General features: G+C 40.2%; 1 protein-coding gene across 2 annotated transcripts; it reads right to left on the bottom strand.

The window, feature by feature from the left end:
• Window positions 1–594: 594 nt before the first annotated feature.
• RXYLT1 (ribitol xylosyltransferase 1) lies at window positions 595–27949 on the bottom strand. Of its 2 annotated transcripts, XM_047867944.1 has the most exons (6): window positions 27653–27949; window positions 26699–26854; window positions 22218–22320; window positions 6853–7167; window positions 3976–4146; window positions 595–1024 (listed from the first exon to the last, which is right to left on the bottom strand). In XM_047867944.1, exons 1-6 carry the CDS (start codon window positions 27819–27821, stop codon window positions 607–609), a joined length of 1332 nt encoding a protein of 443 aa, XP_047723900.1. In that variant the 5' UTR covers window positions 27822–27949; the 3' UTR covers window positions 595–606. The 2 variants fall into 2 exon arrangements, with proteins under 2 accessions (XP_047723900.1, XP_047723901.1); XM_047867945.1 differs by lacking the exons at window positions 22218–22320; window positions 26699–26854; window positions 27653–27949 and adding an exon at window positions 9844–9893.

Here is a 27949-nt window from a genome sequence, read left to right as displayed (position 1 = left end):
AATGAGTGGGCAAGGGGTAGAGAGGGAGTCACAGAATCCGAAGCAGGCTCCAGGCTCTGAGCTGTCAGCACAGACCCCGACGCGGAGCTTGGACTCATGAATCACGAGATAATGACCTGACCTGAAGTTGTGTGCTTAACTGACTATGCTACCCAGGCGCCTCTCATATTTAAAATTTAACCTATGAGGTACCATGATCTTCATTTTACATTGAAAGGAACTGAGACTCACAACACTCAGATGGCTTGCTCAAGGTCCCCAGGTAGTAGGTGCAAAGTCAAGGTTTTAACCTAGATTTTGTCTGACTCCAAAGCCATCTTTCTACCACACAATGCTGTGTCCCTAGGATGGGTTTAAATGGGCGAGAAGAGCCGATAAATGTTAAATCACCGAGTTTGTGAGTTTGAGTAACATTTAATTTCATTTTTGGGACTGGCCTACTATGGAAGCGCTTGGTCAACATTACAGACATAATCTGTGGTCTACAGTGTATCTCAAAGGACATTTATATGCACACACACACACACAAATACCCCCCCCCCCCCCCCCCCCCGACTAGACATGATTTAAAAAAATCAGATCTTTGGTCAAAAAGATAATTCACAGTTACCCTTTACTATTCATTAAAAATGAACTTTCTAAAATATTAGTAAATCTCATTTTTAGCTCTGTTTTGAAGTGCTGATACCAGTGAAGTAACATTTTTCTTCTCTGAATCTTTTCTTGTAACATTAGAGTTTTCTCTTTCTCTAAAATAGCAGGAAGTTCGTTCCAGTTCTTAATAAAGATAAAGGGAGCGTCCATGGACTTAAGTAGCTGCAGAGGAGCGTTGTGGTTAACAGACGTATTTCCACAGCTGCCAGCTGTCATTATGTCTTCTACCACAGGAACAGAGCCATAGGAGCAAGCCTCGTATATTCTGTAACATTCTGTGTTTACTCCTACTGGGCACAATGTGAGGTCACTCTGAAGCAAAGCATCTTGATAATTCTTAAGGCTTTCATTTGTTTCCTGAGGCTGCCACCTAAACAAATCAGAAAAACAACTGTAGTTTTCACTTTACTAAAGCAAGTCTTTCGTGAAAGCAAACGTCAGTTGTAAGAAATGGTAAACACATTTTAGAGATGACGGGCAGAAGAAATAGATAAAATCTTGCCCAAATAGATTTATTGAAAATATTTAAGAATGTGAAAAGTTTACAGCTGGTCATGTTTAAAATCTAGTAGTCACCTTGAAATTTCTGAATGAATGTGTATCCCACCAATATTTTCTGTGTGCCAGGTCTCCTTTCCTTACCTCCCCCTCCAAAATTCTGCCTTTATGGAGCTCATATTCTAGGTCTAGTGGTGGAAATGGATAGTAATCAAGTGAGGTCAGTATCTTACTTAGGTGTTAATTACGTACTATGAAGAAAAATAAAGCAGAGAAGTGAGGAGTGAGTTTCTGAGCCAGCAGCGTTGCAGATTTAAATGGGTAATCAGGGAGCATCTCATCTCAGGGGCCTCTGAGCACAGAGCTAGAGGTGAGGCAGCAAACCACGCAGATGTTGAAGGGGAGAATCTAGTGAAGTGCAAGCATAAAAGCCATGGGACAGTGTGTGCCTGGCAAGTTCAAGGACCAGCAAGGAGGCCAGGGCGGCTGAAGCAGAGTGACTGAGGGGGAGAGGTGTAGAAGATGAAGTCAGAGCATCCCATCAAGCAGGGTTGTGATCAGGGGTGGCTGACTTGACCCATGTTTTATCAGAATTAATCCGGCCCTTGTGGTGAGAACAGACTGTCCAGGGGCAAGGGTAGAAGCTGAGAGACCTGTCAGAAAGCTAGACCTTCTCTCCTGACTGCTCCCATCTTCTCAGTGAAATAAGCAATAGGGTCAGAAAGTAATGGTGACTGGGAAGGGAGAAGGTACGAAACAGTCTTGTGGGAAAGGTAGAGAATACACAGACAAGGGAAATGTATGACTGCAGGGCACTTGAGAGTCAAGGTCATGTATTTAAAGCTAGGTCTACCGACACAATTCTGTGTGTGTGTGTGTGTGTGTGTGTGTGTGCACGCACGTTGTGTGTGTTTGGCTGCCTGGTACAGGTATAGAGCAGATAGGAGAGCTGGATTTAACCACAGTTAGGGTTTGCTCCATTAGGGAACTAGGGAGTTGAATGTATACCAGTCATAGTTGACTATGAAATTTAAGTGGGGAAAAGAAGAAAGCAGAGATGAGGTGAGCAAAGGACAATGAAAAGGTAGCAGGAACAATGAATTATAAATCTCAGCCAAATTGTTGGAGTCAAATATTTACAGGGAGTGAGAGGGAATAACAGGAAATTGTGGTTACAGAGAGAGATGCTGGGACTTGAGATCACAGAGAAGACACAGTATGTGCTATGACAAGGTCTAAGAAACGACCATGACACCGAATGGCCAAACCAAACGGAGAACCGGATCACTGGATAAAGGGGGTAAGAAAAAGGTGATGGAAGGGCCATCTGTATAGATTGGGCATCATCACCAAGAGTTAGGTAAAAGTAACATCAGAGAGAGTGGGAGTGTGCCAGAACTAAACTCTTCAGAGACTGAAGAAGATAAACCCCAGGATCAGTAAATGATTTCAAAGAGGAAGAGCAATGAAAGGTTTTCTCTGCGGGCATGATATTTAAAATGGGAGATTTTAGGGAGGAAAAAAGGGAGAATGGTCTGGAGGCAGCAATGAGAAGCAAGAAAGACACCCACTCCACCTCCTGGCTCAATGCTATGAGAGGAATTACAAGAAGAATTCTATTCCTACAATGAACTCTGGTATTTTCCACTGCCTTCACTCATTCCTCTCCTGGTATGCTGTCCCTTGTAGCTTTTTACATCTGCGCTCTCTCTGCCTGCACTACCCTTCTCCTAAATAGACATGGGAGCCCCCACCCCCCCCCCGCCTCACGCCCCTTCTTCAGGTCCATGTTTGCATGTAATCTTCACACTAGAGCTTTCTTTGGCCATTCTAGAACATCCGATGCTCTACTCCTGATTCCCAGTCCTTGCTACATCTCCCCTCTGCTCAACTCGTTTTACACGGCATTTATCATCTTCTGACACACAATATATTTTACTGGTTTGTCTCTTCCAACAAACATGTGAGTTCTAGGGGGGCATGGACTTCTCACTGTTTTGTCCACTGCTGTATCCTTCATGGCTAAGATAGTTTCTGGCATACAGCAGTTGCTTGAAAAATATTTGTTGACTGAATGGATATAGCATGGTTACACTAACAGTAGAATTGGGAGTTATGCTTTCAAAAAGAGAGTATCTATTACAATAAATATATTTCTAGATCTGGAATGACATTTTTTAGGCAGTTCTTCTCTGATTACTCTACAGACAAAACCGCATTTATTTAAAAACAAAATGAATAATTCCAAAGTTCCTTCCTTCACTCCATGAACATGTGTTTCATGACTACCATGTAAAAGATGGAAGAAAGTTAACCTATTAAATTCATCCATCCATCCATCCATCCACCATCCATCCACTCCCCATTTATCCTTGGCCTACTTTGTGTAGGATCCTATGTTGGATCTGGAGATTCAAAGAATAGCATGTCCTGTCCTCCTGTCCTCAGGGTGGTGTCAGGTTCTGAAGATGAGAGGAGTACTTCATGCCAGTCTTGGAACACTGAATCTGGTCTGCTGAATATCTCAGGGATGAACCCAAGACCTTACTGGCACTCATAATGAATGTCTTGTGTGTCAGGTCTAGCTAACAGATACTGTTGCGGAATCGTAAAAATTGACATCTGCACAGGACAGTTACTAGTATTCCTCTTCAGGATGGATGATACAAACCCAGTTTCTACACAGCTTTAACTACCAATATCTCTTCTGCAGAAAGACTGGTATGAATGAAGTTAAAGTCTCCTGGAAAACCTGTGCTGTTACATAGAGCAACTCTCAGATTTGAGAACAAAGTGGGTGAATCAAGTAAACGTAGAACTTACTGTTCTCTTGCTGAAACCCAACAAAGCTTAGCATTCCCATCTTGTTTCAAAATGTTTATTAGTGCTTGTCTGGATGAATTTTCATAAATGGTTCCTAAGAAATTACATAAGTAGGGCCTTTCATTATGCAGCATTGACCAGCTTGCCTCCACCACAGGAAAATTCCTATATCTACAAAAATAAGTACATAGGAGTTAACAACGTATGACGATCAGATTGGCAAATTATCATAACCTAACATCTTAGGTAGCATGAGGGTGCAGAGAGAACAGATTTCAAATATGATTTTCTAAACTCCAAACTGTAATTTTCCATGCTTACTTGGGAAAAGTCCCTTAATCTACTGACTTAAGAAAATAACGTCACATTGGAGTGTGGGACTCTTGATCTTGGGGTTGCAGGTTCAAGCCCCATGTTGGGTATAAGAGATTAAAAATAAAATCTTAAAAAAAATTTAAAAAGAAAATGCCCTCACGCTGGCACCTTTTACAAAATTGATATAGAGATTAAGCGCATGAAGTGCTTTTGTTTTTTATATTCCTCAACTTCCATATGCTTGTAGTTATAAGGAAGGTTGAAATACCTTCAGAGTATAAATAATCTACACTCATAACGATCATGATTTAATGACTATTTTAGTTATATTTTTTGTCTTATTTTTATTATTTTGAGAGAGAGAGAGAGCGAGGGAGCGAGCGAGCGCTGGGTAGGGGCGGAGAGAGAGGAAGAGAAAATCCTAAGCAGGCTCTGTGCTGTCAGTGCAGAGCCTGATGCGGGGCTCAATCTCACCAACCGCAAGATAACAACCTGTGCGAAGTCGGTCGCTTAACTGACTGAGCCACCCAGGCGTCCCTTAATTACTGTTTTAGCCAGGTGATGGAAAGATTACAGAACACATACTGCTGTAGCAAAGAGCTCCAACTCCAAAGGCTTTTAAAGTAGATTACAAAGACAAACAAATGAAAAAACCTTGCAGCCATGCAGGAGAGGCCTGTTGCAATCAGCCCATTCTTATGGGCATTTGGAATAGACACCAAATTGTGCACCTGCGCTACAACCTTACCATATTGCCATTTTGGGCCAGTTCACTTTTTGTTGTGGAGACTGTCCTGTACATCATAGGATATTTCACACCGTCACTGGCCTCTGTCCACCAGATACCACTGTCACCTCCCCCTTCCACTTGTAACAAATCAAAATATCTCCAGACATTGCCAAATGTTTCCTGGGGGGCAAAGCTGCATTGGGTTGGAAGTCACTGATCTATAAAAAAGTACTGCCCTAGTCCAACAATAACAGAATTACAAAGAGTTTCCATTCAATGTATGGAAACTGTATGAATAGCCTATGTAGTGTTACTGCAAAAGGGTAATTTTGTTTCAAAGCATTTTATAAGTATGAGCTCTACTCAAGGGATAGATTTTTCAAAGGGTCTTACACCCGGCTATACTTAATATAAATCTTTTGGTCTGGTTCTACCACAAACTTACTAAGTTGAAATACTGCAGCATGGGCCAGGAAATAGGTCTTGTGAACATGCTTATCTGATGATATTTGTGTAGCCAACCAAGTAGCAGTTTAATGTCACATTTGGTAACAAGTGATAGTAATGAACAATGAGTATCTAATTCAAAAAGCATGTTGGTGAGATTTCTCCTAATTCATCCATTTGACAAGTATTTATTGTCTACTCTGTGCAGCCTTGGTTGGTTCCAGGCTCTGCTGGTAGTGTGAACAAGAGACAAATCCCCTGCTCTTAGGAAGTTTATGCAGCAGCGCTTGATCTAAGTTTAACTTACCTTAAAGTCAACTTGATTAAAAGCCCTCTATTAACAGAAAGATAAAAAAATAAGCTTTCCATTTTATAAAGACTGTATAGACATCTTCAGAAGCCTTAGTTAGCTATTACTTAATTCGCCCCTCTTATTATAGAAGAAATTTGTGCCAGTTCAAGCAGTCTCGGTGGCAGATCTGAGCATATTATGATGTTCTCAAACCCTTAAGATACCATATGCTCCTGATTTCATATTGTTTGTCAAGTAAAATTTTGTTTGTTTTTACTATAAATTATATAGATTCTGTAAGTTGTTTTAAGAAGGTCTGCCGTTCTCTGTTAAACAATTCACCGTCTTTTTTTTTTTAATTTGAGAGAGAGTGAGAACATGTGAACTGGGGAGAGGGGGAGATGAGCACAGGGAGAGGGAGGGAGAGAATCTTAAGCAGGTTCTACACACACAGCATGGAGCCCGACATGGGGCTTGATCCCATGCCCCTGGGATCATGTCCTGAGCAGAAATCAACAGTCAGACACTCAACCAACTGAGCCACCCAGGTGCCCCAGTTAAACATCTCTTTAGGGCACTACTGATAAACTTGAAAATTCATCCTATACATTTGGAGTTAAAAAAAAATTTTTTTTTCAAAGTTTATTTATTTTTGGGACAGAGAGAGACAGAGCATGAACGGGGGAGGGGCAGAGAGAGAGGGAGACACAGAATCGGAAACAGGCTCCAGGCTCCGAGCATCAGCCCAGAGCCTGACGCGGGGCTCGAACTCACGGACCGCGAGATCGTGACCTGGCTGAAGTCGGACGCTTAACCGACTGTGCCCCCAGGTGCCCCTACATTTGGAGTTTTTAAACACAAAAAACCCCTAATAACTTATATGCTCTCCTTATAACATGCTAAAATACTCTAAAAAACATTATTATTATTACTGAAGCCTGAAACCAAACGAGATTTTTTTCCATGGAAAAGATTGTACGTGGCTTCCCAGATGACTCCAGAACTATGTTTATTACAAATTTAAAGCACCGTTTTCCTGATTCAGAAATTCAGGTCTTAGGGTCTAGAAATACGTAATAATATTTGTACTTACGTTGCCACTCCTAAAGGCCACTGAAAGATATCCATGTCGTTAATCCAGGGGCTGTCATATATTATGAAAAGCAGCTCCACAAAGCCTCCATTTCTTTTGAGGAACTGGCTTATCCATTCATTATGACAATGTTCGTTTCCAAGCAACACAACAGCAAGATGCTGGAGTTTCTGAGTTTGCACTAAATTTTGTGCATAAAGTAACCACTGGGTGGCATAAAAGACCTTCGCTTTTTCTCTTCCATTTAGGATGAGTACCACATTATTCACATCAACAGGAAAATACCCTGGGACTACAGCTGGGCCAGTGATGAAGCTGTTAAAAACAAACAACAAAACAAAAACAAGAGACAAAAAAAACAGAACAAAAGTATTTGCTGTCAGAAGTTTTATTTTTTTAACTATTTTTTATTTTTACTTTAGACAGAGATGCGTGTGTGTGTGTGTGTGTGTGTGCATGTGCCCATGAGTGGGGGAGGCAGCAGAGGGGGAGGGAAAGAGGGAGGGAGGGAGGGAGAGAGAGAGAGAGATAGAGAGAGAGAATATCCAAAGCAGGTTCCATGCACTGTGTGGGGCCCGACATGGGACTCATTACCATGACTCTGGGATCATGACCTGCTCCGAAATCAAGAGTTGGCTGCTCCATCAACTGAGCCACCCAAGTGCCCCTGATATCAGAAGTTTTAAATCATTTTACATAAAATCTACAATGAGATGTAATCTACATTCTTTCTAGAAACATAATTTCTCTAATACAAGTTTCTTTGAATATGTTTGAATGATAGAGCATGGCTGTCGATTAATGGGAAGCTTGGTTGTACGCAGATCAATCGCATATGATAATCAGAAATGTGGTGGCTTTGGGGGTGCCTGCCTGGCTCAGTCACTAGAACATGCAACTCTTGATCTCAGGGTCATGAGTTCAAGCCCCACAGGAATGGAGCCTACTTAAAAAAAAGACAAAAAAAGAAAAAAAATGTGGCGGCTTTGTTGTTTTTAACCACATTCAAAATAAGCGCTGGCTAGAGTTTGAGGCGTTAAGCAAAGAAACACAGTTGAACAGTATGAAACTCCGTGTAGTTTACACTGGAAAGGTGTTTAGGTCAGTAGTTCCCATCCTCTTTAAGGTCTGAGTTGCCATTATGCCTTTATCTGAATGAACTGTAAGTGATGAACTGAGAAACGGATGCTGGTGTAAACATCCATGGAGGTTAAGTCTCCAAAACACAAGGTTAAGGGAAAAAGCAAGGTGCAGAATACCCACAGAATATGATAATTGTGTGCAAATTTGAAAGTATAATACAAAAATTATGCTTAACTTTTATAAGTATAAATATAAAAATGTGAATGGGAGGATACACACCAAATTCATTACAATGGTTGCTTCGGAGCAGGAAGAGAAAAGAAATGGGAACAGTACAAAGAAAGCTTCCCTTTTACTGGGAATATTTAATTCTTTTAAGAGGGAAGTTAAATATCTGAAGCAAATGGGAATTTTTTAGTTCTGGGTGATGGGTAAATGAGAATGTGCTCCTTAGCGTAATAAAAAAGTAATAAAAGGAACAGACATGTTTCATAACTTACATTTTTATATTATGTTCTCCTTTAGAACAACCAACAACACTGAATTATTTTATTTTTTAAAGTATTTTTTTTTAATTTTTTTTTTTTTTGTTTCAACGTTTTATTTATTTTTGGGACAGAGAGAGACAGAGCATGAACGGGGGAGGGGCAGAGAGAGAGGGAGACACAGAATCGGAAACAGGCTCCAGGCTCTGAGCCATCAGCCCAGAGCCTGACGCGGGGCTCGAACTCACGGACTGTGAGATCGTGACCTGGCTGAAGTCGGACGCTTAACCGACTGCGCCACCCAGGCGCCCCTAAAGTATTTATTTTTTTAAAGGATGTGTCTGCTGTGGGTTTTGTTTTTGTTTTTATTTTTCAAGCTCCGCACGCTAGGTGTGGAGCCCAATGCAGGGCTTGAATTCACAACCCTGAGATCAAGATGTGAGTTGAGATTAAGAGTTAGATACTTAACTGACTGAGACACCCATGTGCCCTTGCCTCTAAATTATTTTAACCTAAGTGTGAAATATAAAAAATAGCTTTAAGCTATGTTAAAATTAGTCACAGTGGTCCTGGATTCTTTATAACCTGCTAAACCATATAACCTGCTAGAGTCTTTATTTTTAAAAAGATTTTATTTTTTATTTTATATTTTCCATTTGAGGGGGTAATTTATTTAAATTTTAATTAATTAATATACAGTGTAATATTGGTTTCAGGAGTAGAATTCAGTGATTCATCACTTACATACAACACCTGGTGATCATCACAAGTGCCCTCCTTAATAACCATCCCCCATCTAGCCCATCTCCCACCTCCCTCCCTCCATCAGCCCTCAGTTTGTTCTCTATCATTAAGAGTCTCTAGTGGTTTGTTTCCCTCTCTTCCCCCCCCTTCCCAAGTGTTCATCTGGTTTTTTTTTCTTAAATTACACATGAGTGAAATCATATGGTATTTGTCTTTCTCTGACTTATTTCATTTAGTATAATACATTCTAGCTCCATCCATGTTGCAAACGGCAAGACTTCATTTTTTTTTGATGGCCATGATATATATACATATATACCACAACCTCTTTATCCATTCATCAATTGATGGACATTTGGGCTCTCTCCATAGTTTGGCTATTGTTGATAATGCTGCTATAAACATTGGGGTGCAAGTACCCCTTCGAATATGACTTTTTGTATCCTTTGAGTAAATACTGAGTATTGCTGTACTGTAGGGTAGTTCTATTTTTGTTTTTTTGAGGAACCTCCATACTCTTCTCCAGAGTGGCTGCACCAGTTTGCATCCCCACCAACAGTTTAAGAAGGTTCCCCTTTCTTGGTATCCTTGCCAACACCTGTTGTTTCTTATGTTGCTAACTTTAGCCATTCTGACAGGTGTGAGGTGATATCTCATCATGATTTTGATTTGTATTTACCTAATGATGAGTGATGTTGAGCATCTTTTCATGTGTCTGTTGGCCATCTGGATGTCTTCTTTGTTAAAGTATCTGTTCATGTCTTCTGCCCATTTCTTGACTGGGTTGTTTTATTTTATTCTATTTTATTAAAAAAAATTTAAATGTTTATTTTTGAGAGAGAGAGAGACAGAGTGTGAGCTGGGGAAGGGGCAGAGAGAGGGAGACACAGAATCTGAAGTAGGCTCCAGGCTCTGAGCTGCCAGCACAGAGCCCGATGCGGAGCTCAAACCTACGAACTGTGAGATCATGACCTGAGTTGAAGCCGGTAGCTTAACTGACTGAGCCATCCAGGTGCCCCTATCTCATTTTTAAAAAGGTTTTATTTTAATCTCTACACTCAACATGAGGCTCAAACTTACAACCCTGAGATCATTAGTCACATGCTCTACTGACTGAGCCAGTCAGGCTCCCCATAACCTGATAGAGTCTTTAGTACAAATATGCTGAAATCCTGCTTTTATTGCTTACTATTGTTGGACAAAAAACCTAACATTTATTAAATGCCTTTTATATAGATGATAGGCATTTTGCATAGGTTGTCATTTAACCTTTATCAACTCCACAGCACATTAATCCCCACTTTGCATTTGGGAAATCAGGCTTAAGTTACACAACTTGTAATGGCAACACTGAGTTGTAAGTTAAGACCTATCTACTTCGGAGGTTGTTTCCATGGCACGATGGTTAATAAATACTAGAGGGGCGCCTGGGTGGCGCAGTCGGTTAAGCGTCCGACTTCAGCCAGGTCACGATCTCGCGGTCTGTGAGTTCGAGCCCCGCGTCAGGCTCTGGGCTGATGGCTCAAAGCCTGGAGCCTGTTTCTGATTCTGTGTCTCCCTCTCTCTCTGCCCCTCCCCCATTCATGCTCTGTCTCTCTCTGTCCCAAAAATAAATAAACGTTGAAAAAAAAAAATTAAAAAAAAAAATAAATACTAGAGTTAGTAGATAATATTAAAAACCCAAGACCCAAGTATATATTTTGTTTGTGTGTATGTATACTGTGTGGATTCTATGGCTTTATTACACAATGACAGTAACCTATGAGAATGAGAACTGTGTTTTGTTTGTGTTGGACAGTACCTAGCATTGAGATGGCCAATGATTCAATGATTCTTTAGCAATTTAAGAGAATCTGCAAAATCTGAGAGGTAGAGAATACTTTAGGGATCATGATAATAGTTATGACAGGGTTAAAAATTTATTATTGGTAGTATATGAACAATTAATTTCTCCTTTAGATTTATAGGGAGGCCTAATTCCTAGAGCACATGAGGTCTTCTAGTCTTGCTTTCCTACCCTAGGTCAGTTTTACAAAGGAAGAAAAGGAAATTTTGAGAAAGGTTACATGACTTATATAAAGCTAGTAACACTAGATAGGCAATGGTAGAGATGGGCCTCAAACTTAGTTATTTGACATTTAAGTACATATATATCATGTGCCCAAACTATTTTAAAGAATGTCACATAGACTTCTGCACTACTTTTTTTTAAAAATACATAAAACATTTTACTAAGGATAGTATTGAACTTATCTAATAATATTTCATTTCAATTTCTAACTAGATAAGACTGTGTCTAAAAATGTTTTTATCAGGATAACTTATAATAAGATTATCTAACAATACCAGGAGCCTTTATGCCCTGAGAGATAATATCTTTACCTGTCATTGCTCATCCTTGATATAACTGCTTTAAAGTATTGTTTATAAGTTACAGGGGTGCCTGGGTGGCTTAGTTGATTAAATGTCCAACTTCAGCTCAGGTCATGATCTCACGACTCATGGGTTCGAGCCCCCCTCAGGCTCTGTGCTGACAGCTCAGAGCCTGGAGCCTGTTTTGAATTCTGTGTCTCCCTCTGTCTCTGCCCCTCCCTCACTCACGCTCTGTCTCTCTCTTTCTTAAAAATAAACGTTAAAAAAAAAAGCAATAGCGTTGTTTAAAAGCACAATAAAATAAGTAAATTCAGTATTCAAATTTTGCAAGTTCATTTGTTTTTAAAATTACATCTTTCTTTTTAAAGATAGGTTTATAATTAAAAAAATCATTTATTAGTTTGGTTATTAATAACCAAACGGTTATTACAATAACTTGGAAAATTCAGGGGCGCCTGGGTGGCGCAGTCGGTTAAGCGTCCGACTTCAGCCAGGTCACGATCTCGCGGTCCGTGAGTTCGAGCCCCGCGTCAGGCTCTGGGCTGATGGCTCAGAGCCTGGAGCCTGCTTCCATTCTGTGTCTCCCTCTCTCTCTGCCCCTCCCCCGTTCATGCTCTGTCTCTCTCTGTCCCAAAAATAAATAAACGTTGAAAAAAAAATTAAAAAAAAACAAAAAAACCCAATAACTTGGAAAATTCAAAAGATGTTTCCATCACTCATAATTCTGTGCCTATAATTCCAAAAACAGGGTTAGACAGCATTTTGTCATGTCTACTTCCAGTTTTTTTCTATTTATAGTATTATGTAATTAAAACTGAAGTACAGATATAATTCTGTTTCCTGCTGTTTCGCAGATTAATAACATACACTGAGCGAAAGCTCCATGACCAATATTGTATTAAGTGATTTACAACCATTACCCTTTATCCTTACAATCCACTGTTTCTGACTAAATTAGTTCCACTGCCCACGTGTAATCTCATTCTCCTATACACTCTTAAATCACAAACTTATCTGCCTCTCTGCCTTTGTTCATTATTTATATTTCCTGGAATACATTTCCACCTTTACCTTCCTCTTCTGATTCCCCTTTAATGTAAACTACCATAGCAATTTTATTCTGTATCACTTAATATAGCATTTAATATGTATTCTCATGTTAGTGTTTATTGAACTATAAAACACTGTGCAAGTGTTTTATCTATTACAATGTTATATAAAGAAATAAATATGTATCAATTGAAAAATGCTTTATACCTCAAAGCCATAACCTGCAAATAATACGTTTTTAAAAAATTTTTTTTAATGTTTATTTACTTTTGAGAGAGAAAAAGAGAGACAAAGTGTGAGCGGGGGTGGGTTAAAGAGAGAGGGAGACAGAATCCAAACCAGGCTCCAGGCTTTGAGCTGTCAGCACAGAGCCCAACATGGGCCTTGAACCTATGAGCCATGAGATCATGACCTGAGCTAAAGTTGGGCGCTTAACTGGCTGAGCCACCCAGGCGCCCCAATGCTGTTGCTTTATTAACTACCAGCAGGACTGGCCTGCAAAAGGGTGGTGGATGCTCTGGGCCCAGGGTATGTGTAGGATGTGAGGAGGAGGTGAAGATTGAGGCTTCTTTGAAGGAAAGGGGGTGGTCTGAAGTCAGGCCCGAGAGCCCCTTGGATTTACTTCTAGAAATGGGTGGACCTTGCAAAGGAGTCACGACAAGCTACAGCCAGGCTGCCAATAAGGTTAACACATTCTTGGAGATTTAGCTGCCCATCAGAGTTGAGGTCCAGTTTCTTCATCGTGAGGTCAAGGACACCAGGGTCCTCTGAGTACTTTGTGAAGGCAGCCAGTTCTGTATTCAGAAAGCTCAGGGACTCTGTCTTGGAGAGTGTGCAGTTGTTAATAAGCTCCTTTCCAGCATACTTCTGGAAAACAAGAGACTCGATACACCACTCAGTCCCCGTAAGGCTGGACATCCTTTGCCTTGTCTGTGTGGAGCCAATGCAGAGGTGGTGACACTGGCACTGCCACAAGTTGATTTTTTTTTATCTTCAAGTAATCTCTACACCCAACATGGGGCTTGAACTCAGAACCCTGAGATCAAGAGTCGCACGCTCTTCAGACTGAGCCAGCGAGGTGCCCCCGGTGCTGACTATTTTAAATAAGTTAAAAACCTTAAGCCAAACAGAAACAGATAAGGATAGAAGACATTTTATAATTTAGCCAGAAAAGGTAAACTATATTTACCTATCTTACAAAAATTTCAGTAACTCATAATGTTTTGGGCCTTTCTATCACAAAGGTCTCCAATAACTAGAAATATGCCATATCTGTATAGGAAGAAACCAAAAGATAACTTTGCACGGTATTAACTTAGCTGGACATTGCAAAACTTTTGTTCATATGTCATTAACTTGGGAGCTTACAGTAAGTGTTTTAGTACCGGGTTTTAGTTGTAAGTTAAAATAAAATAGTACAGTAAGCTGTGCTCAAATGTCACTTTCATGTGAAAGGAATACTTCTAATTTTATTGACTCACATAAACTAATGAAATGAGGTCTGATTCACTTGGGGCTCATTGGACTAGTCTTGGAATCTCCACAGCTCTCTTTTGCAGAGTGCTCTTATGTTCCAGCAGCAGGAACGTGGCTCTCATAATCTGACTAATTGGCTTTCCAGACCTCGAGGTCATGTTTAGGTAATGGTGTGAGCCACAGAGTCAGTGATGGGGAGCTGAGGTATAAATTTGAGGTTCCTAAACTTTCCTCATTCCCAGCACCTTCAGTGTTTCAGTAATTTTTTTTAGCCAAAATAAATGAGTAATGGTTCAGTATGGTAAGTCATTAAGTCCAGGGGTGCCTGGGTGGCTTGGCTGGTTAAGCGTCTGACTTTAGATTTTGGCTCAGGTCATGATTTCATGGTTCCTGGGATGGAGCCCCACATTGGGCTCTGCACTGACAGCGAGGAGCCTGCTTAGGATTCTCTCTCTCCCTCTCACTCTGTCCCTCCCCTTCTCTCTCTCTCTCTCTCTCTCTCTCTCTCTAATAAATACACTTAAAAAAGTCATTAAATCCAAACGACTTAGTATTTGTGTCCTAACTGCCCAAAAGTCACTTAGAAAAATAACAGGCACACACTGAAAGAAAAAAACTCCTATTTCATTCTTAACGAACCACAAATACCTTATAATGAGATGGATGTGTGCACCTGTTGAGGACTACACACCTTTGCAAACTTTTGAGTCAGAATGGACACTGCCACTATCACTCCCTGTCCCACATTTGCACAGTACTTGAATTTTAGCACAGCAACCATGGAAAACCCAGCTCCACAAAGATATGACATCACTGAAATAAATGTAGGGGGATCTAATGTTGAAACTGTGAATTACTTCGAGCCAGTAGTTTGCATGGTGTCTGACAGATATGAAGTATAACAGTATTTCCCACAAATATTTAAAATATTTTGTGGTGCTGGGGTGCCTGGCTGGCTCAGTCGGTGGACAATGTGACTCTTGATCTCTGGGTTGTGAGTTTGAGCCCCACGTTAGGTGTTGAGATTATTTAAAAATAAAATCTTTTTTTTTTTTAATTTTTTTTTTCAACGTTTATTTATTTTTGGGACAGAGAGAGACAGAGCATGAATGGGGGAGGGGCAGAGAGAGGGAGACACAGAATCGGAAACAGGCTCCAGGCTCTGAGCCATCAGCCCAGAGCCTGACGCGGGGCTCGAACTCACGGACCGCGAGATCGTGACCTGGCTGAAGTCGGACGCTTAACCGACTGCGCCACCCAGGCGCCCCAAAAATAAAATCTTTAAAAATATATATTTTATGGTGCCCCAGGGTGCCTCAGTACACAGTCTTGGAAACACGGACCTGGGTAAAGAAACTTCAGGGGTAAAAGAAAAATCCTGTAAGATTCAAATAGTTTTGTGTGTGTTGGGAGGTGTGTTAGTCAAATTGCCGTGGGTTGAGAGCGAGTGAGAAGTGAGGAGTTGGGCATAGTGAATGCAGACGCTCTTGAAAGTTTGGATGAGAAGGTGGGAAAGCAATAGTGAGTGAAAGATTAAAGATGAAGGAGAGCAAGGTCTGGGAAGAAGCAGAAGGGAAGCACATGCGGAGGGAATTAACCTTGAACCAGGAAGTCTCAGAGCTAGGGAAAGACATAAGGTTAGGTGAGGGGTCAGATGGAGATCAGAAGGTGAACGTTAGAGAATATAATCACGGATCCACTCAATTTTCTTGAGGAACTAGGAGGCAGGGTTGTCTGTTGAGAAACAGGAGTCAAGCAGGTGCTGTGCAGTGAGCTGGAGAGGAGTGGACAGACCTGCTCCTATTCCTGTATTTGCTATTTTGACCGCACACCAGCTATCCTGCCATGCAGGCTAGAAATGAGGGGGTTGTCAGATTTGCTTCTTGCTCTCATCCTCACATCTAATAATCCCTAAATTCTGATAGTTGGGCCCCAAAATATTTCTCAAACTTGTCCCTGGCTCCAACTGCGCCAGCATATTCTTATTTCACCCTTTATTTATATATCTGTTGGTCTGTTGGATACTTATAGTCTCCTAACTGGTCTGCCTGCACCCAGTTGTCTCCTTCAAATCATTTTTCCACATGGCTACTAGAGAAATCTACACCAAAAACATACACGACAATACCACTATCTTGTCTAATCATCTTCAGTTGCTTTCACTGCCCAAGAATAAAGTCCAAGAGTCTTAACGTGGCACACATGAGGTCCACCGTGATCTGCCCCTTGCCCTGCACTCCCAATCTCAGACACCCCACGCCATCATGATGCCCCAGGGGTTCTGAATGGTCTACAATTCCATGACCAGAATGGCTGTTTATCAGTTTTTAGTCTCTGATGTTGCCTCTGTGGGAATATAATCTCTCCTCTCACTGCTTTGCTAAATCCTACTAATCTCTGAAGACTCAGCTCAGCAGTCACCTCCTCTGGGAGGTCTTTCTTGATAGGCATCATACCCCCAACTCTACAACTCTACTTAGACTGGGTTAGTTGCCTTCTTCTGTATTTCCCTACCTACTAACACGATAGAGTATTCACATCCTTACCAATATGCTTTATATGGGGTATGGAAATTATTTATGTATTTGTTTCAACCACTAGTCTGTGAACTCCCTGCGGCCAGAGAAAAGTATTTTGTTCACTTTGAAATCCTTAGAGCCTAGTATGAACAAGTAGTATAGGCTTCGGTAGATGCTGGATGAATAAGCATAATTCTCTCTCAGGGAGTTATTTGCCCTACCAATTTATTTAAATTCTCTTGCTGCATGTAAAGTATGAATCAAGTTACAAAAGTTCAATTTAATCATAACTTTCCAGCTATACATTTATTATATAAAGTAGGTCTTATTTATGAGATATTATCATATATTCACGCGTGATGAAAAGTACATTTTCATTTTCTAAGGTTATTAGTCAAGCAACAATCATAAAATTCCATTAACTGAAGAATAAGCATATTTAAAGAGCTCATACACAGAATTTTTAGAACACTGATTTACTCTTGTGCATTTCTTAGCATATATTTAATAGTCAGGACTTATAATTTCCAATATTTTTTCTCTTCTCCTTGGCTTAGTTAAAATATCTCCTCCCAGCAAGTACTTTCAACATGTAGAAAGACCAGAGAAATCATTCAAATTTTGAGTTTTAAGCTGAGTATGAACCGAATATATTTTTTAGAATCCAATGTAATTATTATTGTTTCATTTTTTCTAAATTCAACAAGTACTACTGAACTAACACTATATACACACCACTATGATATTAACAGAATTATAGATAACATTACTAATTTGCCAGCTATGAGTCTGGCAAATGCCAGAATAAGTAAAAAATTAAGTAAAATAAGTAAATAAGATACGAATCAGTGCAGGGGTCCCTGGGTTGTTCAGTCAGCTAAGTGACTGAGTGTTGATTTCAGCTCAAGTCATGATCTCACGGTTTGTGACCCTGAGCCCCGTGTCAGACTCTGTGCTGATGGTGCAGAGCCTGCTTGGGATTCTCTCTCTTTTCTTTCTGTTCCTCCCCTGCTTGTTCTCTCTCTCAGATAAACACCAAAAAAAGAACAAAAAAAGAACAGGGGTGCCTGTGTGGCTCAGTCAGTTAAGTGTCTGCCTCTTGGTTTTGCCTCAGGTCATGATCTCATAGTTCTGTGGGTTCGAGTCCCCATCAGGCTCTGTGTTGCTGGTGTAGAGGCTGCTTGGGATTCTCTCTCTTCTACTCTGTCTCTCTCAAAATAAATAAATAAACTTAAAAGAATAGTAAGTGCTGGGGCACCTGGGTGGCTCAGTTGGTTTAACTTTCAACTCTTGATTTCGGCTCAGGTCATGATCCCAGGGTTGTGGGATTGAGTCCCGTGTCAGGCTCCATGCTGGAGCCTGCCTGGGATTCTCTCTCTCTCCCTCTGCCCCTCACTCCCACTCTCTCTAAAACAAAAACAAAAACAAAAAGAAAAATGTGCACAAGATGCGGTGCCTGGCTCAGTCAGTGGAGCACGTGACTCTTGATCTCCTGGTTGTGAGTTTGAGCCCCACACTAGGTGTAGAGATTACTTAAAAAATAAAATCTTAGAAAAAAAAAAAGAATACACAAGCTGCACTGTCCACACGTCTCTTAGGCACTGAATTTTATATCAATTTTGATTAATAAACAGTTTTTAAAATTTTGGTTTTACAAACTAGGTATACTGAATTCATGAGCGGCCTTTACATTTGAATAGCTGCTGCAATTCACCCTGCTTTTGTGGTCGGCATTACCATCATGACTCCATACCTTGCCAATTCAACGTCTGTGATGGAATAGTCCCACTCTCATTCTCGCATGGCTAGAGTGGGAGAATGCGAATTATGAAAGATTAACTACATTGTCTTTGTTTACCAGTGAAAATGTTATCTGAAACCCTCACTGATCTATGGTTCAGTGTTTGAGTTAAAGGTAGTCCCAGTAACCATTAATATTACGTATAAAGCTTTCACTTACATAGATGGTAGCTACACTTGTGGTGAGCACAGCATAACACACAGAGTTGTTGAATCACAATGTGGTACACCTGAAACTAAGGTAACACTGTGTGCCGACCACACTAAAAAAAAATTGAATCGTATACTTAAAATGGGTGAATTTTTAAAAAATCTTATTTATTTTTTATTTTTGTAAAAAAAAATTTTTTTTAGTGTTTATTTATTTTTGAGGGAGAGATACAGAGTGCAAGTGGGGGGGGGGCAGAGGGAGAGAGAGAGGGAGACACAGAATCTGAAGCAGGCTCCAGGCTCTGAGCTCTCAGCACAGAGCCCAACACAGCACTTGAACTCACAAACCGTGAGATCATGACCTGAGCTGAAGTTGGATGATTAACTGACTGAGCCACCCAGGCACCCCTAAATCTTATTTATTTTTTTAGAAACCTCTACGCTCAACATGTGACTCAAACTCGACTCTGAGATCAAGAGTTCCACACTCCTCTGACTTAGCCAGTCAAGTGCCCCCAAATGGGTGAATTTTATGAAATACAAATTAAAACTTAGTAGTTTTAAAAATCCTCTTTTAAAAGAAGGTTTCATTCATTGTGATGAGTAGTGAGCTCCCTAACTTCTTATACTAGTAATATCTAGAAATTCTAAGAATAGAATCAGACATATTTATTCTATCATGATCTTTAGAAATAAGTTCAACTTTTTCTTTTTTTCCCCCAACTTTTCCTTTCCTTTGTCTTTCCTTTCCTTTTCTTTCTTTTCAACTACGCTTCATGTCCAGGGCAGAGCCCCAACGTGGGGCTTGAACGCACGACCCTGACGTCAAGATCTGAGCTGAGATCAAGAGTCGGACGCTTAACCAACTGAGTCACCCAGGCACTCCATTTTTTTCAACTTTTTCCTAAGTAGCAGATGCTCATTGAAAATACCATAATTGAGCCCTGACGACAATAAATTAAGTAATTTAGCATCTAGCCTTCATTTTATCAAATGGATAGTCATTTATATATCTTATATAATGGCTGCACATGGATATTATAGGGTCTTGAATGCAGTCTTTTAAGGATGAACAAAGGCCATGATGAACAGAGGTAAGATTCCTCCTAAGAAATTAAAAATGAAGTTGCCTCATGAAACGAAACTGTAAATCAATCTATGATAGCTATGAGTAGAGACAGGCAAAGTTTCTTCAAGAGACAGATTGAGTCCCAGGCTGGCTTGTAACCTAATTGAAGGTATTAATATAAAGAATGTTTCAATAAGGTTTTTGTGAAGGAACATGAAGGTGAGATAATATTCAATACTGGAAACATAGAGAAGGAACTGAAAGGTAGGGAGATGTTGCAGTACCTATTTAAGTAATAGTAAAAATAATAAAACTAGTAACAACACAAGACTTCTTTAGTGATTACTATGTGCCAGATACTGTTCTAAGCACTCTATATCTGTTAATGTTTAAGCTTCAAAAAAATCCTGTGAAATAGAAACTATTATTTGCCATATTTTAAATTTATGGAAATCCAGGCAGAGAGGTTAAGAGATTTACCCAAGTTCAGACAGCTAATAAGAGATAAAGCGGGGGCACCTGGGTGGCTCAGTTAAGCAGCTGACTGTTGATTTTGGCTCAGGTCATAATCCCAGTCATGGGATCGAGCCTTGTCAGGCTCTGTGCTGATAGTACGGAGCCTGCTTGGGATTCTCCCTCTCCGTCTCTATCTGCCTCTGCCCTGCTAGCATGCTCTCTCTCTCTCAAAACAAGTAAATAAACACTAAAAAATAAAGAGGTAAAGCTGGAATTTGAACTCAGATATTTTGGCTGCAGTACATGCTCTTTTTTCTTTAATTTTGTTTTGTTTCAGAGAGAGAGAGAGAGAGAGAGAGAGAGAGAACATGTGCACAAGTGGGGGTGAGGCAGAGAGACAGAAGAGAGACAGAATTCCAGGCAGTCTCTGCCCCATAGACACTGTGGTGGGGTGGGGGTGGGGGGCGTTGCTCAAACTCACAAACTGAACTGAAATCAGAGTTGGATGCTTAACAGACTGAGCGACCCAGGCGCCCCCGCAGTGTGCAGCATTTCATCAGGCTGACTCAAAAATTCAGTTTACCATAAGTGTATTCATATCCTGAGCACAGACCACATGTGTTACTGATTCATGGTGAACAGAGTCATTTCTTCCCTCTGAAACAGAGACCTGAAGTACTACATGTAGTTAAACCCCATATCTTGATTCCATATTTAATCAAACAACACTCATATACATTGGGTATTACTTATAGTCCGTCTTTACTTTTCAAGAATGACTACTTTGAAAAGATACATGAAATGAAATTGTTTTCCAAGTGTGTATAAAGTCAACAGAGAATGAAAGGAGCAGTGAAAATGCAAATGAAATTGAGATTAACCATAGCTTTTCTTCTTGATTTCTGTGGGAAATAAACGGAATGCTAATACAAACCTGAATCTTTGGTTGACATTTTTCCCCCAATAGTACAATTTTTATATGGAATAAGCATTTAAAAGTAATTATTTTTATTTTTTATTTCAATAAGAAAGCAAAATCTAATAGAAAATAGCACTCTTTCATATAGCAAAATTATCACATTTTTCCTAAATAAAACAATCTTAATTCTACCTGTTTAAAAATCTTTAGGGGGTGCTTGGGTGGCTCATTGGTTATGGGTCTGACTCTTGGTTTCAGCTTAGGTCATGATCTCACAGTTCATGGGTTTGAACCCTGTGTTGGGCTCCACGTTGACAGTATGGGGCCTGTTTGAGATTCTCTCTCTCTCCTTCTCTCTCTGCCCCTCTGCCACTCATGCTCCCACTCTCTCTCTCTCAAAATAAATAAATAAACGTAAAAAAATCTTTAGAAAATACGGAATCATAGATAAAAATTTTATGCAATCTAAAAAAAGATTTCTTAGTATTTCATTAAAATGGTAATCTGTACAAATTAAATCATGATATAACTCATATATAAATACATTTTTATAAAATTTTCAAACTCATAACAACAGCTTTGATACTACTTGAGCATTATAAATTTTTTTTAATGTTTATTTATTTTTGAGAGAGAGAGAGACACACACACACACACACACACACCCAGAGGTAAGCAGGGGAGGGGCAGAGAGAGAGGGAGAGACAGAATCCAAAGCAGGCTCCAGGCTCTGAGCTGTCAGCACAGAGCCGAACATGGGGCTCAAACTCATAAACCATGAGATCATGACCTGAGCTGAAGTCAGATGCTTAACCAACTGAGCTACTCAGGCACGCCCACTAATTGAGTATTATAAAAATATGTGAACATGACTATTATATGAAAAGAGAAAAATGAGAATATTTTTAAGTTTACATATTATTCCTTCAAGATATGGAATGTTAAATGCTTATCAACAATCAAACGTTACAAAATTTGGAGCATGAGCTTTCCCATATAATCAGCAATGTTTCAATAAAAATGAAACAGACAAAATTTTAAAAAGGAAGTATTTTGTAAAACGTTCAGATAAGCTGTAACTACAAATATATAGTCATGAGTTTACTTCTCTATTCTTCACAACAAGTTGAAGTGCAAAAACTGTCTCTAAATATATTTTCCTCTTATTTTATTTTTCTTCTAGTATTTACATAAAACATTGCACAGAAATACAACAAAGGTTAATGTTGCACAGTTAATACCTGTAATGTGTTCTTCCTACAACTGAATTTCCTTCTCTCCACTGAGCAGTCACATCAGTGGGATCAAGTAAGCCTTCAAAAATATGCTCCCAGAGATACAAACCTGGTAATTAAAAAAAAACAAAAACAAACCCATTTACTGTCTGGTTTAGTCTGGTGTGTGAGATGAGTTTATGCTCTGCTCATTTACATAATTTGAGCAAGAAACCAGATTTTATTCCTCTTTGGTCCCTTCATAGGCAGTTCTACCAAGCAATAGCCCAAAATCATCAATATGGCAGTTAATGTGTGAGAGACAGAATTCAGAGGTTGACAGTGTGACATGTGGCAAAATATGGGTTATAATGAGGACAATAATCTTCTTACTCTAAATTTGAGAAACCCCTAATTGTCACTGGACTTTTACTACCTGCTTTATCCTGAAATGTGTTATAATATAAGTTACTATATGATTAGAATGGTTTCTAGTTTCTGTATCATAACAAACTAGGGGGATTCACGATTTTGTGCCAAACACAACCAGAGAGGCTCAGGTATGCATGTATACAGTCACTACATCCAGGAGATAGTAACCCCTCCTCACTGGAACACACATCCCTCACCACATGATGCCCTCTGCAGACAAATGCCATTGTACCATTCTCCTTACGGCAGCCCCTGGTATTTTACCATGATCTCACCTGAATGGAAGCTCTGAGAGGAGAGGAAAGCAGTGGCACACAATGAAGTAACCTGGGAGCCCTGTTTTACTTACACTGACAGATGTGTAAGTATGCCCCGGGGAACTAGAGGACACACACAAAATAACCGTGTTTCAATACCTAGCCAATCAGATACAGCTTTCCAAAAGTGGTAGCCAAATAATGCCTCCCTGTGCACCCAGTATGTCCTAAGATGTGATCTCTAGAATCTATGCATATGTTATCTTACATGGCAAAAGAGACTTTCTATATGTGATTAAGGATGCTGAGGCAGGGAGATTATCCCGGGTTATTTGGATGGGCCCTATATAGCAAAGGGTCCTCACAAACAGGAGGCAAGAGTGTCAGAGGAAGGGAAGGAGGTCTGAAAATGGAAGTAGAGGTCAGAGTGATACGGAGCCATGAGCCAAGGAATTTGGGTAACCTCAAGAAGCTGCAAAAGTCAAGGAAACAGATCCTCCTCGAAAGCCTCTAAGAGGAATACAGCCTTGTGGACACATTTTAGTCTTCTACCCTCAAAAATGTAAGATTCTAAGTTTACGGTGACTATAGTTAATAATACTGTTTTGTATATTTGAAAGTTTCCAAGAGAGTAGATCTTAGAAGTTCTCATCGCAAGAAAAAGAAAGTACACGTATGTGTGATGGATACTAACTAGACTTATGTTGATAACTTCACAATATGTAAATATATCAAATCATTATGTCATACACCTGAAACTAATATAATGTTAAATGTCAATTATTTCTTAATTTAAAAAAAATGAGAAATTTGTGTTGTATAAGCCACTCAATTTTTGGTAACTGGTTATGGCAGCTATAGGAAACCACAGATTATGATACCTGGGAATGGAATGCTACTATAACAAATACTTAAAAATCTGGAAGTGGTTTGGAATTGGGTAATGGGGAGAGGCTGGAAGAATTTTGAGGAGCAGGACTTAAAAATGCCTAGATGAGAAGGGTGCCTGGATGGCTCAGTTAAGCATCCAACTCTTGGTTTCATCTCAGGTCATGATTTCATGGCTTGTGAGTTCAAGTCCCACGTTAGGCTCTGTGCTGACAGCGTGGAGCCTTCTTGGGATTCTCTCTCCTTTCTCTGCCTCTTCCCTGCCTGTGCACTCTCTCTCAAATAATAAATTTAAAAAAATGGCCAGATAAGATTGCCTTGGACAGGTTATAGGTAGTAGTATGGGTGTTAGTGACTCAGCCAGTGAGAACTCACATGAAAAAGTATAATAGAAAAGAACCCCTATGTTGGTTTTTATAAATACCTGAGCAGACTGTTGGTAGAAATATGCATGTTAAAAGTACTGCTGCTGAGGGCTCAGAAGGAAATCAGGAACATGCTATTAGAAACTGAAGAAAAGGGGATCCTGGTTATATTAGCACCAGAAAGCTTAGCTGAATTGTGTCCAGAAGTTATATGGAAAGTGGAATGTATAAATGATAAACTTGGATATTTAGCTGAAAAGATTTCCAAGTAGTATTGAAGCTGTGGCCTGGTTTCTTCTCGCTGCTTATAGTAAATGTGAGAGGAAAGAGTGATTGAGGGAAAAACTGTAAAGCAAGGAGCCAGGACTTGATGATTTGGGAAATTCTCAGTCTATTCAATTGCAAAAGAGGTGGAAAACTAGGAGATTCACTGTCAGGAAGGCATGCTCTAGAAAAAAGGCCAAGGATGTAGGTGAATATCTTTTTTGTTAGTGCCTCAGAAGGGATAAAAAGGTTAAAATATTCAGTCACATAGAGGGCTCTTTGAGGATATTAGGTGTGTCATTTATGGATCTCCTCAGCCATCTCAGTAGAAGGCAGAAATAGAGATGGGATTACCCAGGAAAGACCTGTGGAGGAGCTCTTGTGTAACGAAATGACATACATGGGAGACCCACAAAGACTTGAGAATGCTATATCAGCAGAAACACTGCTAGCTTGGATTAGAGGGGACACAGAAATGTTGAAATGAAAGAAGGGTGTTGGACTCCCAAAATCCTATCAGCAGGCTGAAAAAAACCATTAAGCTGCAAGCATATGCTACCATTCATGAAAAAGAAAGGATGGCTCTACAGAGGTAGAGCCAAAAGACTAGAAGCAACTTTGAGCCACAGATTATTCTCAGGCCTTAAAACCTAATGATTTGCCTGGTTGGATTTAAGAATTGCTTGGACCATGACTTCATTTTCCTCCTTTTTTTTTTTTTAAGCTGTTTTTTTTTGGTTTTTTTTTTAATGTTTACTTATTTTTGAGAGTGAGAGAGATAGAGTGTGAGCGGGGCACAGTCAGAGACGGAGGAAGACACAGAATCTGAAGCTGGCTCCAGGCTCTGAGCTGTCAGCAGACAGCCAGACGCGGGGCTTGAACTCACAGACTGTGAGATTATGACCTGAGCTGAAGTTGGTCGCTCAACACCCAACTGTCAGGTTGGGTGCCCCCAGGGGCCCAAGGGCCACCCTCCTTTTTGAATAGGAATGGAATTACAATCCTTTATGCCTGGGAAATAGGTTGATGAAAAGTAGTGTTTGATAAAAACTCAGCTGGCCACTTTGTGCTTATTGAATTGAAAAGAGAAAAGTCCAGGGGTGCCTGGGTGGCTCAGCAGGGTAAGCATATGACTCTTGATCTCAGCTCAGGTCATGAACTCATGGTTCATGAGTTCAAGCTCTGACTGGGGCTCTGTACTGACAGCACAAAGCTTGCTTGGGATTCTGTCTCTCCCTCTCTCTGCCCTTCCCCTGCTCTCTCTCTTTCTTGCTCCCTCTTTCAAAATAAATAAATAAACTTAAAAAAAAAAACAGAGAAAAATCTAAAAACATGAAAACCTGTTAAGATACAGATTTAATTAAAAACTAGAATGGGGAAGTGGTAATTTACAGAAAAATTAATATTAGAGATTTTATAAAGAAAAAATTGCTAGAATTTGATTAGAGCTTGGGAGGTCAGGGGTGATCTTCAAGGATGTATATTTGGATGCAAGGGCGAATGAATTTATGAAACACTAAAGGCAAAAGCATCATTCTCCAATTACTTTTCTTCCGATCTGGCTCTTTCTATCCATATCCCTTACTGTACATAGATCCAACTTATGTTTAAAGGTCCAGTAAAGTTTCTTTTAATTCACTAAATTCTTTCTGACTCTTGTAACTCTGAGGATCCCATTCTTTAATTGAGTGTAATATATAACTTGGAACACTAGACTCTTATGATACTCAGAGCAAAAATACTTTTGTGGGCATTCAAGTTTAATCAACTATATACCATATCCCCATTTTACATATGTATAATGAACACAGACATATTAAAGGCTCTGAGATTGTCCTGCAATAAAGAACCTTGTTTAACTTTGTTCAGTTCAGTGTTTCCCAAACTTGTTTGGGCATCAAGTACAGAGGCCACATCTTATACTTGTGCATCAAGTATCCCATAAACACATAGATTCATGAAAATTCAGAGGACATGGGCATTTCTACATAATAATGCTTACATTCTACTTTGTGTCTACAAATAAATCTGTATTCTGCTAAAGACCAACAATAGGATATTTGTGTACGTGTCTTTATATTTACACAGATATTGTTTAACAGAAAGTAGGAATATTAGGTAAAAAAAAAAAAAAAAAAGCACCATCATGCCTTAATTAACAAATGATGACATATCCTAAATGTATTAAAATAAATTAATTTAATATTAATAAAGTCCATTTTAGTAAAATAAATTAATTTAATATTAATAAAGTCCATTTTAGGATTCTTTTCACACGTCTTAGCTCTATACATTAACTTACCAATGGCAGCTTTGCCCCAGATTTGTACATGGAAGTCTGTTTTCCCTTTTGTGGATTTATTTAATATTTGAAGACTAGTTTTAAATCTGTGTTGTTGCTCATTTTTTTCATCTCCTTCCCAAGGATTCCATTCTTCACTTCCCAAAGTAGATTGTTCTGTGTTTTAAAAAGAGTGACAGTGTTATCAGTAAGGTAGAGCAGTCTTGTAGATAAATTCAAGCCATTTAAATTAGATGTTAGGGAGTGCTAAAAGCAACTGAATTTGAACTGGTTAAACACATACAATTAAAAAAAAAAGGAAGTCAAAATTTAATTTTTATTAAATCTTTATTCTGAAAGATCTTAGAATGTTAACAGGAGACACAAACTTCTCTCTCCCAAATGAAACCTACAATAACTGGATAGCACGTATCAAGCTACAAGTTTAACTTTTGCAATTCTTTATAGGTTGTATATACACACGTACCCTACACATAAAAACTTGACTTCGGAATGTAAAGTGTCCAACAGTTTTAGACACTATTGTGCAAAATTCTGGAAAAAGGAAAAAGAGAGAAATCTGAGTCGGAATCTGACATAGGTCAAAACACAGGACAGAAGATCACAATTTGGAGGCAAAACGCCCAGGCCTTCCCAAGTCACTGCATGATTAGAAAAGGCTCTTTGTTTCAATGAGGAAATAGAGGTCTTAAACCCAGCTGCATCTCCAAGAACTGGGCGACCGGCCACGCCTTGCGTACTCCAGACGTGCTACACAGGAGTGCGCCCCTGCCAGCTTTGGGGGTGGGCAGTGAGGATGGCGTGCGAGATTCGGACGAGGACTGAGGCACCCACACACGCCTCAAGCCCGAGCCCACGGCCGGCAACCGAGGGCGGGAGGAGGCGAGAGGCACCCGGGAGCCCGCGGGCACTCCCGGACTCGAGCACCAGGTCTGCGGCCACCCAGTGTCCTACCTCGGCCGCGCCTCTCCCGCGCCGGGGCCACCCCCTTCCTTAGGCCCCGAGAAGACGCGGCCGGCGCCCGGCGGCGGCGCCCGAAGAAGACGTGGTAGGCGGCGTAGAGGGAGAAGAGGCAGTACAGGGCGATGAGAAACGAGCAGAGCCGCTTCCGCGTCAGCCGCATCCCACTCGGGCTTCCCGTCGGCCACCGCCACCCGGGAGCCGGGCGGGAGAAGAAGCCGCACTCGGCGCCCGGGCTCCGGCCGCTTCAGGTGCAGGCCCAAGCCGGGGCGGAGCGACTCACCAGAATCG

The sequence above is a fragment of the Prionailurus viverrinus genome, chromosome B4, assembly GCF_022837055.1.
Source record: "Prionailurus viverrinus isolate Anna chromosome B4, UM_Priviv_1.0, whole genome shotgun sequence".
Taxonomy (NCBI): domain Eukaryota; kingdom Metazoa; phylum Chordata; class Mammalia; order Carnivora; family Felidae; genus Prionailurus; species Prionailurus viverrinus.
The sequence above is the reverse complement of the archived record's forward strand: the minus strand, read 5'-3'. Positions and strand labels throughout refer to the sequence as shown.

What these genes read in the sequence shown, in the direction of transcription:
- RXYLT1 (XM_047867944.1), bottom strand. Translation starts at nt 27,821, where the DNA reads ATGCGGCTGACGCGGAAGCGGCTCTGCTCGTTTCTCATCGCCCTGTAC. An exon ending in GTAGGAAGAACACATTACAG is followed by an intron (nt 7,168 to 22,217) that starts GTATTAACTGTG and finishes TGTTTTTAACAG; the next exon opens with CTTCATCACTGGCCCAGCTG. An exon ending in TGGCCTTTAGGAGTGGCAAC is followed by an intron (nt 4,147 to 6,852) that starts GTAAGTACAAAT and finishes TTATTTTTGTAG; the next exon opens with ATATAGGAATTTTCCTGTGG.